General features: G+C 50.1%; 1 protein-coding gene across 7 annotated transcripts in view; it reads right to left on the minus strand.

Annotated features, from left to right (window-relative positions):
- LOC103091851 (paired box protein Pax-5) overlaps nt 1–14,098 on the minus strand; it is a 192,450-nt gene that overhangs the window by 12,564 nt on the left and 165,788 nt on the right. For all 7 annotated transcript variants that reach the window (XM_076065650.1, XM_032949694.2, XM_076065652.1 and 4 more), the window contains one exon: nt 535–639. In XM_076065650.1, coding sequence (XP_075921765.1) covers nt 535–639 — 105 coding nt within the window. The remainder of the gene's footprint in view (nt 1–534; nt 640–14,098) is intronic.

Genomic DNA, 14,098 nt, shown 5'->3' on the forward strand with positions numbered 1-14,098 from the left:
CGGGCTCCCAGCCTCCCTTACGAGCACCCCAGTCGTAATAATTACGGCGGTGGCGATGATGATGATGATGATGATGGCGATGCCCTTTATTTACCCGAGAAAGCCTCACTGAGTCTCAAGGTTCTCTCTCTCTCTCTCAAGAGGAGAGTCCAAACATGGGGCACGTTTGGCAAATTCCATGAATGAGAGTTTGGCTGCACGTGGGATGAAACCAGAGAACCCAGAGAAAATCCAAGCCATTCACAGTTATTTATTTATATACTGCTACAGATCCGGGCTTTATGCTCTCGAGATAACGGTGAACAGCTTATCAAGCCTCGGTCAGCGGTGGAAATGACCACCTTGGCTTCTTCTCATCCTGTTGTCAGCCTACGGGGTCGAGTGGCTCCTGCCACGAGAATGTGTAATTTACACCATTGGCTCGCTGCTGCTAATGCAGATGGAGGTGCTGTGGTGACGCCACCATCTCGTAGTGGTGAATGGTGGCTTTCGTCGTTGTGGTTGTTGATGTTGTGTGCGTTTGCGATCGCGTACCGGGTACCATGCCGGCCAGGCTGGAGGAGGAGTAGCTGCCTTGCCCGGTGGGGGGAACGTGGGGAGGGTACCCGGGCAATGTGGTGCTGTTCCCGAGCTCACGGCCTGTGGGTGGCAACACGCCAGGTGACACGCACAAGAGACAAAGATATCCCGGTTAGCCTCAACCGCACCGCTGCGGAAAGTGCAGCCTACGGGGTAGGAACGTTTGTGTGCCCGTTGTTGAAGCTTACACATAACACCAGGTACCCATTTAATCACTCTGACGACCTAGGGTAAGTCCAGGACAGGTTCAGATATCACTTGGCAATGATGTGCGTGGCTTGGAATTGAAGCCAGTTCACCCAGGATTGCGGCTCCCGTGTGTAAACTAATGCATCACTGCTTCCCCCACTCACACTTAGACATACCACACGCTCGCATATGCCACACGCATTCACAGTGCACACACAGGCACCACATGCACATAGCACGCAAAGCACATGTGCACACACAGTAGTTTCCTACAATACATAAATGGGTCCGCCCCAGTCCACATGTGACAATTCCACATTCCTCAGTGGGGGCCAGTCCTCCGCAAGGTAAACACCTTCCCACAGCGTGGTACTTATTCGATCGACCATGGAAGAATGATGATGATTAAGAAGAAGATGATGAGGCCAGTTTCCCCTACAGGACAAACACCGTCTCACAGACCGGTACTTATTTTATCAAGCACAGACGGGATGATGGGGTGAGTCGACCCCCTGGTTGGGACTTCAACCGGGAACCCTCAGGTTGTGAGCAGAGCACCGAAACGTCGCGCGGTCGACGCGAGCCAATTGGCACGATTTCCAAACGGGACTCATCGCCGCGCCGTCACGCACGCGGCGTTTATTAATTCCAATGAAAGCAATAAAGTGCAAATACAATCTTTCATCATGGATTCATCAAGGAACAATATTAATTTAATGGGAAGCAAAGTGTGGGGCGTGTGCAGGCATATTTTAAAACGCGGCGGCGCAGGTGGCGCGTTCGCTTTGGCGCGGTGGCCGCGTCTCAACGCTGCAATTACGCGGCCGTCAGGCACGGCTAAGGCGGCGGTCTGATTGAAGCGCTCGACTCACGCTCAGAAGCTTGCCAATTCAAATCAAGTCAACAGGGATTGGCTCCTGCCATGGGAATGTGGAATTTCTACAAATGGATGAGCACCTGCCCCCGTTGCTCATTTGCACGGGGGAAACGAATGACATTTGATCGGTCGACTCAGAAGTTGCAGTCGCCTTTGCAAAGTCTATCTCGCGACTCGCCGCGGCCACCGCCGCCGCCATCCAAACGCGGAATTTCCACCACCGCTGCAGGGTCCGGCAAGAGATACCGGCAAGAGATACCGGCAAGAGATACCGGCAAGAGATACCGGCAAGAGATACCGGCAAGAGATACCGGCAAGAGATACCGGCAAGAGATACCGGCAAGAGATACCGGCAAGAGATACCGGCAAGAGATACCGGCAAGAGATACCGGCAAGAGATACCGGCAAGAGATACCGGCAAGAGATACCGGCAAGAGATACCGGCAAGAGATACCGGCAAGAGATACCGGCAAGAGATACCGGCAAGAGATACCGGCAAGAGATACCGGCAAGAGATACCGGCAAGAGATACCGGCAAGAGATACCGGCAAGAGATACCGGCAAGAGATACCGGCAAGAGATACCGGCGCTGCTATCGCTGCTCGATGGAGCAGGGCAACTCGTCCGTTCGTGGCATTTCGACTCCCGACTCGGGACGCTGAGCACGGCTCCGTTTTGCGGAGAGGGGCCCCTTTACGTGCGTGCGCGGTAATCGGTGTCCCGCCGCACCTGCTGCGCTCGCAACACGAGTCTCCGCACTCCGAACAAGTCCCCCCACATTTCTTTCAGATCCCAGACGACAATCAGACAACCCCCCCACCACCATCACCATCACACTCCCACCCACCAAACAGCACGACGATTTTCACACGCAATCAGCCCCAGGCCTTCGCGTCGGAGGGGGGAAGGGGAGTTGGCCGAGCGAACCTCGCGTCCGCGTTGACGCCGCAGCGCCCGTGTGAACAGGTCAAGTGAGGGTCAGAGGGCATTCCTACTCGCACGGGCCTGGGGTGGAACTCATCCCTGCTCGGGACAATTCCATATTCCTATGGCAGGAGGCAGTAGGACAACCACTACTGACTTCCCATGAAGTAACTTCTCACAGAGTGGCATTCATTGTATTCGTCCCTTGAGGAATGACAGACTGAGTCGAACATCTCCTGTAATGCGTACTCACGATTGTGAAGCAGGCGGTCCACCACGTCTGTGCTCTATCGAGACCAATGAATCTTATCGTGGGTGCGAGTGTCCATCAACAAAACGCGTCTTTTCAAAACATGCGCGGAAACTCCCCCTTCCTGCTATCCTTCCGAATTCGATCACGCCAACCTCGAGCCACCGCACCACCGGTCATCTTCTCGATATGAAAGGAAAGGGCCCAGATCATCCCCGTGCTCTAATGATGAGCACTGGGGTAGCGCTGATCTGCAGTGATGTTCATAACCAAGTGATGGAAATTACACATTCATGTGGCAGTTACCATTCCATCCGTAAAACAAGATCCAGGCGGTGCTAGTTTTACCAAACATGTAAAACAATGGGCTGAGTTGACGACCCCTGAATAAGGATTTGAACTTTGAACTTAACACGGGATTTATGTTACATCACTTCCAGCACCTTGAGTTATGAGAAACCAGGGACCGACAATTTTTCAAAAGTCACCCACCAGCACCGGTCATTGGGGAACAGGCCGTTCTTTTGTATGTACGTACGAAAGTACTCTATTTTGAATTTCTTTCGCACCGTACATCGCCAACCATGCTAATCGGAGTTGCCGGGAAAGGACAACCGGGCTCAATTCAGATGCGGCCTGGGAGTTGAACCCAGTGGCTCCGCACTAGAGGATCGGTGCTCTTATACGAGAAGAGTGTGAGCATCAGCAGCCCCCTCAGGTACCAAATAAGTGTAACATGTGAGGGAAGCGACTGCACTGTGGTTAGCACACTGCCCTGTGAACCTGGCGATCAGAACTTTGATTCCCGGCTCACATCAGTGCCGAGTGATGCCTGAACCGGTCCTGGCCACACCCCACCTTCACCAACCCGCGACTGACCAGCGCGGTGAAGTATGGTCAAAAACACCCTCGCGACTGAATGGAAATTAAATCGCATGTAATCAACTAGTAGCAATTTTATCACACACGCGAAAAAAAAACGAACACATTTATCCCGACCACGTATGAGGCGGTGGCATATGGCCTCGCAAACAACGGAGACACGGTTAACTGTGTAAAGCAACATTCCTCTCGTAAAAGAGCTTGTTCAAGCAAAGGTTAACCAAACAGACACACTCTCCAGATTAGGCCCCCAGGGTACAATCGAGACACCATATGTCATCACTTTCCCAAACACCTCGCATCTCCTTCCTGCCCAGCTCTCGTCCCAAACTCCCCCCCCACCCACCCTTTGTTATTTTCACTTAATCTACTTAGTTTGTTTCTCAAAGACTGTGTGCACTTTGGGGCAACGTTCCTGCTTCGTGTTTTATCAATTTTAAAGCAATCGTTCAAGAGCTAAGGAGATTTAATAATTGCGTGGCTTCAATCTGATATGTACTTTATATTAATTCGTGTTAATTTCATCATTGTGTGGCTACAATCTGATATGTACTTTATATTCATTCGTGTTGTTTTGTTTTATTTTTCGAGAAAGTAAAACAGTTACTGCAAGTTTAAATTGTACGTCCGCGTGATTTTATATCAATCGAAGGAAGGAATTTGACGAAACGTCACAATTGAAGTTAGTGATTAGATTCAAGAATATTTTTTTTTAATTATTAATATTGTTATTGTAGTGAATTTTAACACATTTTCTGGTTGCAGCGCTGACACAGCCCCATTAAACACGACACAGGTAAGACAAAGACGTATCTATTTCAACACACAAAAAATTATATACACCTATTGTGAGCTTAAGAAACATGAATATTGGATGAATCGATGCATCGGTATACCGATAGCAGTAATACTATGATTTTGGCTTCCAAAAAGTTCAGATTTAACCGAATAGCTTCCAATAATAAATAACTTATCTATATGGCCTAAAACAAAGACAAATATGGCTCATTGCATTGGCTATGAACACCTTCGTTTTAGGTCAACGAACTTTAAAATAATCATGGCAAAGCCAAAGTGTCTTCGTGCTCAAACGGCCATGGGGGGCGGTGTTCACTTCCCGTGGCTGCCCTTTGCTAGTGATGGTTATTCCAGATTCCAATGACAGGGGTAAGTCTTACCGAAGGAAAATTGGACGTCAATCACCGACTCCATTCTGCCTGGCAGTCTCCAAAAAAACATAAATGCATGCTAGTGATTTCCTGTGCTTCAGGAAAGATTAAAACCCACGTTACTTGAAAGCCGACTGCAGCTACTAGCTTAAGTAAGGGGGGCCGTTTAGGTGAAACTCACTGGGGTGTGCGTCAGTTTCTCAGAGAAGCTGAGAGACGCACGGGGCAGAGGGCATGGCACAGCGTCACTAAAACGGGGCAGAGGGAAACTCGCGATTGGCAAAAAAAAGAGGGGGCGTCGTCAACGTGAGCACGTTTATTTCTTTAAATATATAACTCAAAGGTGGGAAATTAGCGAATCGGATTTCGGGGATTCTCCTTTTTTCTTTTCTTCCCCGCGGGCAGACGGACGGACCGGCACTGAACTCAAGTCGAGGCACATCAAGTTCCTAATGCACGGCAGGGCCGCGGCATCAAATGAAAGCCCCGCTGCCTGTCCCCCCCCCCCCGCGCGTGCACGCCGGGCCGCTGCTGTCTGTTGCCACAGGTGTGGATTTAGTGTAATCGTGAGGGCTCTCTCTCTCTCCGCTCGAGAAAAAAAACACGCACACATCAGCCTACTCCACAGTTCTACAGTGAAAGGCATCACTGTCAGCACGGTTAAAGGCAATTGCCGAATTTGACTCCGCTTTGTGTTGTGCCTTTTGTGTCCATCAAAGCGGCTTACCTGTTTTATTATTTAGTGTCGGGGGCATTTTATGTCAAAACCTACAGGACGCGTGTCGTTAAAAATCCTGTACCCCTCCCATAGGGAATTTTTAAACAAGAGGCATAGCGAGGATAAACAAACCATTACGTGATCGAGCATGAATCAAAACACTCGCCTACGGAGCTTGTGAACATTTTATTTTTTTTATAAAGTATTTCAGGGATTTGGCTTTGTAGAACCCGACTCAATGTGGACAAAGTTCAATTCCTGGTAAAAAAAAAAACCGCATGTATAATCATGGGGAATGTCTTCAATGCAACACTACTTCAGGGCATTTCATCAGTAGAAATATGACGTGTTAAATGTAACAAAAAATAATAATAATATTACAGTTGTGATTAAAACATAATATACGTTGCATGCTCGACATTGTTTAAAGAAAATATTAAAAAGTAAAACATAATTTGTACCTCACACCCCACCCACTGGGCCCGCCTAGATTCCTGACCAGAAATAGCCCTCCCTCCCTGGGCCAGGTGTTAGGCCACAGCGGCTCATAGGAGAGCAGTGAGACCGTGAGTATCCCTCGCAAAGGAGACTTGTGACCAACTGCATAAAACACCTTGGATCACATTTTTCTCCTAAGTTTCAGTTGAAATGGTGCTGTGATTCAAGCGCTTGCCTCACCCTTTGAAGCTTGTGAGGTCATATATATATCCTGGTGCAGGGCCAATGCAGACTCTTCTGCATTTTGTACCGCTGTGTGAGAAGTCAACGTTGATCATCCATGGAAATGTGGAATTTCCATCTGTGACTCACGAGGAATAGAGATGCCCCGTTGCTCACTTGAGCAGGGAGACACTTCACCTTCCCACTTTTTATAAATGTTTGTCATAATATTCATACGCGAGTGTATTAGAGTGTTTTCTTACCATGTCGCGTGCCAAAAGTACACGGTGAGAATTCCTGACATCCAGCACTGCAGCTGTATCCATACGGCAGAAGCTTATTTTCCAGTTTCACTCTTTTAAATCCAAATTTCAACTACCCGTACACCAACATGGACATTACTCCCTCCTCAATCGCCCGTCTGTTAGCACCAACGCTGACCTCTCCACTCTTCCAAAGTGGTTTATGTAATCCATAAAAAAAACCCGTCCAGCACAGAGACAACAGAAGATAATGGAAACAAAAAGGAGAATGGAAAAAAAGACGTGTGCGAAAACTTGCAGAGGTGTGAGTCAGAGCCGTAGGTGGAACAATATAATCTACACACGCAGGCCATGGCGTTTGGAGGCGAATACTCTCACTGACAGTTTCTGTCTGGCACACCAGGGGATTTGGCAGTAAGGTGCAGAAATGTGTTGCCATAATAGATGCTTTACCTCTTGATCTAAAGATTGCACTCAAGAAAATGAAAAAAACATCATAGACAATTTTTTTCTTACATTTAAGTTTGAGTCAAAGTGTCTCCTTGTTTAAATGAGCACACGGCAGTGCTCATCTCTGCTGGCGGTCCTGAGCCAGTGGTGGAAATTCCACATTCCCACGGCGGGGGGGACAGTCTCTCCCAAGGACAAGTCCGCTGTTGACTTCCTCCAATTGTGTTTTTTTTATCGTGCCCTGAGGGATGATCGGTTGATTTGTCCTCTGATATGAATTTGAACTCACTTATTTACGACTGTGCTCCAACGACTGCCCTACCGAGCCAGATTAACTTTAGTTTTACAGTGAATTTGATTAAAGTACTCTACCCAGCCGAAAGTTCACCTTTAAACAACAGCATATTTTGTACGCTTGATACTTTTTTGTATTTTAGAACCTTTGAACACATTTTTTCTCAAAACATGGCACACACACACACAGCTTTGACTCATCTCGAGTTCCCCCCCCCCATCTCTAGCCTGGAGGCTGCTATTATCCACATCTGGTGCGCCTAGGCCTGAGGAGGCTCAGGAGCTGGGTTCACACTGAGGCCCGCCACTGTGCAGGAGAGTGTGGCAACGCTCGCAAGCGCGGAGAGCACGTGGGGGAAAGGCACCGCGGTGGTAGCATCCCTGGGCTCTCATCCTGTCGTTAGCGAAATAACTTCGCTGATCCCTTGATTGTGTGTTTCTGTGAAAGAAATGAAATCGCCTCTAATCCCTAATACCTGCCCCGTCAGTCTGTCCTCTGACTTAATACCCCGTCCCTTCTCAGGCCACAACAGATCCCACCCACCCCTCCGGTTGCTGCAGGGTCAAGGGGGGGGACCGGGCGAGAAGGAGGGTGGGAGAGGCTGGCACGGTACACCCTGGTGGGAGGTGAGTCCGTGCTCTCTCACGACGAGGAGCATATGAGGCAATGCCGGCACCGCACCTGGACAGGAACCTCCCTGCGGCCTTGTGTCCCACCCCAGGAGGAGATGTCATCACCGCGTGAAATTTCTAGGCCAGGTGAAAACGTAATGTTTAAAGGTTGAGAGTTTAGTGTCAATGCAGATCGGTTTGCGCTTTGGCTACAATCTAATTGTTTTCGCAAGTTTTGACGTATATTTGTTAAACACGACCCGGTGAGACGAGTGATGTCAGTTATTTAATAAATCTCGTTGTCGTGATCACGGCTGTCTCTGGGGTCGGATAAAAACAGGGCTGCCCTGTTCGACAAGAGTCCTCGCCCGCCATCGGTTGCGGCTTGCTCGCTTTGCTTGCGACGAAGCGAGGAGCCCACTCACAACATCACGCGGGACACGACAAACAGCGGCCAACGTTGATGTTGGAGTAAACCTGCGAGGGGCAATGAACACATTCTCGCAGAGACCTGGCAGTCATTGTAGCCTCACGTCTGTCTGGTGCTCCTTTAGACTCTCTACAGGGCGGCTCATTATCACCCCAGTGCTGATGCACTCCACGTACTCATTTAACCTCGGGGGAGGCCCAAGACCGGTTTAGATATCACTTGCCACTGTTTTTAGCCGTGTTACGGGAATCAAACGCAGATTGTCAGCTTTTATTTGTGTTAACACGGTGCATTGGCTATTGCGTCACCGCTCCCCGTACACGTGCACTCACACGCGCGCCTACGCACATGCGTGCACACCGACAGAGTCTCACCGCACAGCCACAGTCACCCTGACGCTCCATCGCCCACCACCTCCACTCCTATTCCTGTAACTCTCCCCTCCCACTCAGTCTGTGGTGTCTCGCAACACACCCGGCCACAAGCATAGAGGAGCTTTTGTCCGAATACCTGTTTGTAGGTATTGGCAGCTGGCTTGAAGTAACCGGCCCCCACCATGTGAATGTGTAATTTCCATTAACTGGGTCAAGGATGCCAATAGAAATGAGTGTGATCCAAATTCGTTTGAGACAATTAGACTTTGACTTGGCCGCCGACGATAAGCATGGCAGTATTGAACGATGATGCCTTATGACGATGATGGCATGGCGGGTGATGATGACAGCATATCGTCATTGGTTACCCTCTAAGTAGAACATTTTTTTTTTAAATCAATTCCAGGTAAGTGCTGATCATGATGATAATGTTGTTAGCTTGGGATGACATCAGACTAAGATTGTAATTTGTCAGCAGAGTAGAACACGTGATGATGATTGTGATGGCGATGTTAATGAGGCCATCATCCAGCAGTGGATTACGACGACAACGATGATGCCGAGGGTGATTACGGGTACAACCGCCAAAAATCACTTCCCAATCGCTCTTTGCTGACGCTTGACGTTTCAACAGACGCAAGCATTTCTAAATCAAAGCTTACATCTTTAAACACCCCCCCCACCCTCACAATGAGAATTGTGTTTCAAGCAGCAACGTCTATAAAATTATAATCGATACAAAACAACGGCAATAACGCTAACTTAATTCCATCTCGAGAAACGGGGCCACTCTTTTAAGTGCCCCTACTCGGAATACAATCAAGAGGGCAGCAAATTGGTTTGGCCACTTCAAAGTGAGCTCACGGGGCCCTTATCACGTGACCCTTTCATCCCACACACGCGCGCACACACGCGCGCTCTGCCTTTCTTACGCGTTTAATAAGTCACAGGGCGATCGCAAAAAGATCACCATTTAAAGACAATAAGTTACCCGACGAATAATAGATTTATGGCCTCGGCAGGAAATTGTTGATTTAATGAGCTTTGGCTGCACACTGTTCTATTTTTCTCCGCCCGGAGTTGCCCGGCAACATCACGGCAACAGGCGGCAGTAAAATGTTTGTGGTAATTAGTTTTTCTCTCTCTCTCTCTCCCTCTTGGGCAGGGTAAAAAAAATAAATGTTTGGAACCATTGCGCAAGCTGCTCAGTGGCACGACGTAGATTTGCAATAAAATGCAGCGGCAAGTTTCTGTTTGTTTCAGATAAAATCTCGCGAGGGCGTTTGTGCGTTCTTTGACATGGATTCTGGTTCAACCGGTTAGCTTTGCAAAGCTTTCTTTGCTTGCATCAAGTCAATTTCCAAATACAGTAGTTTACAAGAATTTCTTATCAACGTTCAATCCGCGAGATTTGCATAACATATGGGTTCTTTTCATTGCCTCGTAAATGAAAACCGCAACTTAAGAAATGCATTTCCTCTTAAGTCTAAAAATAATGGCTTAAAGCTCTCGTGACTGCAGGAATTCATATTCTTTGGGTCTTTCGGTAAAGTCACGTAGATAGTTTTTTTTGTGTGATGACGATCGCTTGTGTTGTTGTCGAAACGTCGTAGTTTTTTGTTATTTTCTTTGAACCTATCTACGTGACTTTACCGAAAGAACCAAAGAATATATAAAAATAATATTTGCTTTCTTGTAAACGAACACAGCGCACCTAAATATTGTCTTGTATCGTACAATTCTTTGTTATTTGCTAAATAAAAAGTTAGGATACTGTAACTATCGGCCTTTTATTAAAGTCATTGTTGGACTATGGCCTTCCCACGCCACGTCGGCCAGCAGGGTAGTCTGGACATACTTCACCATTCTCGTCAGCGTGGGTTGGTGAAGGGGGAGGGCCCGCTAGGGCCAGGTCAGATAGCGCTCGCCACTGATGTTCGCCATGGACAGGCATCGAACTTAGATAACCAAATTCATGCATGGCTTCGTGCACTCACCACTGCGCCACCACTTCGCCAAATTTGCATAATACGTTGCGATTAATGAGTAATGTTATTAATTTCAGTATAACATTGCACAGCCTAGTAATTGCATTTTATGTTTAGTTATTGTTTAAAAATAGTTTTCATGTAAAGTCATTCATTTACAGAGCCCGACGTCTCGAGTCTCCTCTTCATGATGGTCGTTGCATTGGGGGAAGTTTGGCCAAAAAAAACAACATCCCATCACTAAATGTCCTCGCAGTACACACTAAAAAAAAATCTACAGCAACCTATTTGCTGTACGCTACTCCCCTCCTGAGTCAGTAAAGTACGGCGATGTTGTCAAGAGATCGAGTCACTGCTTCACCACCTTCAGTTGTTTTCTTCCAAAGATTGCTTGATAATGGTTTTCCTTCCAAACTCTCTCCCCCCCGCCCCCCCTGACGCTCGAGTTAAACAGCTGTTCTGTTTAACTCAGCTGTTCTGTTTAACTCAGCTGTTCTGTTTAACTCGAGCGGCGACGACTTTCCATTGTTGTCTGTCGACACAAAAGGGGCGCTTTTACGAAACATTTTAACAAGTTGCTGGCCCGCTGCCTTGGCGCACTCGGGGGGTCTCACGCCGCTCAAGGAAGTGCGGGCCTGTGGGGGTGCGGGGCTGTGGGGTTGTGGGGCTGCGGGGTTGTGGGGGTGCGGGGTTGTGGGGTGGTTGGGTTGTAGGGCTGTGGGGCTGCGGGGTTGTGGGGTTGTGGGGTTGTGGGGCTGTGGGGCTGTGGGGTTGTGGGGCTGTGGGTTGTGGGGCTGTAGGGCTGTGGGGTTGTGGGGCTGTGGGGTTGTGGGGCTGTGGGGTTGTGGGGTTGTGGGGCTGTGGGTTGTGGGGCTGTGGGGCTGTGGGGTTGTGGGGCTGTGGGTTGTGGGGCTGTAGGGCTGTGGGGTTGTGGGGCTGTGGGGTTGTGGGGCTGTGGGGTTGTGGGGTTGTGGGGCTGTGGGTTGTGGGGCTGTGGGGCTGTGGGGTTGTGGGGTTGTGGGGCTGTGGGGTTGTGGGGCTGTGGGGTTGTGGGGCTGTGGGGTTGTGGGGTTGTGGGGCTGTGGGTTGTGGGGCTGTGGGGCTGTGGGGTTGTGGGGTTGTGGGGCTGTGGGTTGTGGGGCTGTGGGGTTGTGGGGTTGTGGGGTTGTGGGGTTGTGGGGCTGTGGGTTGTGGGGTTGTGGGGCTGTGGGGTTGTGGGGTTGTGGGGTTGTGGGGTTGTGGGGCTGTGGGGCTGTGGGGCTGTGGGGTTGTGGGGTTGTGGGGTTGTGGGGCTGTGGGGTTGTGGGGCTGTGGGGTTGTGGGGTTGTGGGGCTGCGGGGTTGTGGGGTTGCGGGGTTGTGCGCGCGATTGGCAGCGTACGGTGCGAAAGAAGTTCAACACTGTGCCGTACATACACGGGAGGGGGGTGGTGCTTGTGTAGCGAAGCGTCGTCCAATAACCACCTCGTTTCATTGCGGCCGCATCTCATGTAAGGATGCTCGTTTGTTTTTTTCTTGATTTACGTCTGCCGCCGCTGCTGCTACTTCTGTGTGCGTTTGATGGATTCAATTGACACCCCAGCTCGACGTGGGCTGCGAGAGTCTGCGGCAGTCACTGCGATGCCGTTAAACGAATCGATCATTCCATCGAAATCGCGACCACGAATCGAGATTGATGGGATCACTCGTCAGGGGGTGAACTGTTACTCCCGCTGTGTGGGGCAACTGCTTTCAAGATGCCTTGTGTCTGCATCTACATCTCCTGGCATCCCCCCCCCCTCCCCCCCCCGACATCTACCCACACACGCTGCTGCTGCATCCTACATCGCCCAGCCTGTGAGATGCGAATGCAGAGTACAGGAGAGTGCAAATTGGCCAAAGTCAGCTTCCGAGAGAGGCAAAATCAGAGAGGTTGCTCGTCTCCATCCGTGGCCCTGAGTCAGTGGTGGAAATTCCACATTCCTGTGGCAGGGGGTTCAACTGTCCATGTGGCAGAGCCGTTGCTGACGTACCGAAATCTTGTACCTATTTGATTGACCGTGGAGGGATGAAATTTGAACTGGTAAAAATTGGGATTGCGAGTTTGTGATCTAACCACGGCACCACTCGAACAGACATGTGCAAGCTAACTTGAGGATGTAACTATTACGTGTCATGAGTGCTATCATTTACTATCATTTATTTTGTACCATGCACTAAAACGCTCAAAACTATGAACCAACTTTTTAAATATTTCATCAGTTCCCCAAGTATGTTACAACACACAGTTGGCCTAAATCCAACATTTTTTTTTTTTAAACATGGGCCTCTTTCTAAAACAACAACACGTAAAAAAAAACCACACAATGAAGCCGTCCGCGCTTCAAACTGCCAGGTCAGCCGATCTGAATGTCACAATAAAAGAAAAGAACGTGCGCCCGCTGATCGTCCGAGCACGGAACTCATCGGCGCTCCCGCAAAGCACCGCCTCTTCGCAGGCTGACATCCCGTGCGTCCCACCTGCGCTCGCTTTGATGTCGTGGGATTTCTTCCCGTCATTGTCTCCCCCCCCCCCCACCCCCGCGTCGCTACAAAGCGCCTCGGCTAAGACGCTCCGATCCCCACTCGAAAGGGGGGAACGTGATTGTTCGCGCCTCCGTCATCGTGACGCCACGCATTCCGGCCACCGCGATCGGGGTGGGATGGAGTGGGTGGGGGGGGGGCAGGACCCCCTTGTTTTCCCCCCCCCCATCCGGGTTAATGTGCGTCGCACAAACCTGATCATTTCACGCTCCAACAATTCCCGCAATTTTATTCCGCTACCCCCTTCAGGGTTTTAGCTTCCCCACAAAGCGGCCGAGTCCACTCGGGTGCGAGCGACTTGTTCTCGCCCGGCATGTGGAGGTCACCTCGAGCTGTCCCACACGGGGCTTGGTGGGTCAGAACGCTCGTCTGCCAATCGGAGCCCTCCCGAGTTCAAACCCCGGGTCGAGGGTCAACGCAGCCCATCGCTATCGTCATCCCTCCACTAGTCGTTAAATAAGCCCCGGCTTGTGGGAAGCATACGACAGTTGTCCCACGGACACACTTGCCCCTGCCATAGGAATGCGCGATTCCTCGCCGCTGCTGACGTTGGGGCCTTTGAACGAGGAAATGACGATTGACCCCACGTTTGCCTGAGCGGGAAATCACTTTTGACACGCTTCGCAGCGTTGATTACGTCAATGTCCACGTGCGCGACAAATACGAGCAGTTGAGCACATTCATAAACACTGTCAGAGGCAGTTCCCAGTCAGGGGTTTCACTCATCTCCCCCCGGGGGTGGATCACAAGGTCGTCGTCGCGTGGGGGACACTCAAAGTGGGGTGTCCAGCGGGGCGACTGGCTGCCGCCATAGGAATGTGGAATTTTCACTCCCGACTCACGGCCGCCCACGCAAATGAGCGCCGCGCAATCCCCGC

This window comes from Petromyzon marinus, chromosome 8 (assembly GCF_048934315.1).
Source record: "Petromyzon marinus isolate PM22_M1 ecotype Great Lakes invasive population chromosome 8, UKy_Petmar_22M1.pri1.0, whole genome shotgun sequence".
Lineage (NCBI taxonomy): Eukaryota > Metazoa > Chordata > Hyperoartia > Petromyzontiformes > Petromyzontidae > Petromyzon > Petromyzon marinus.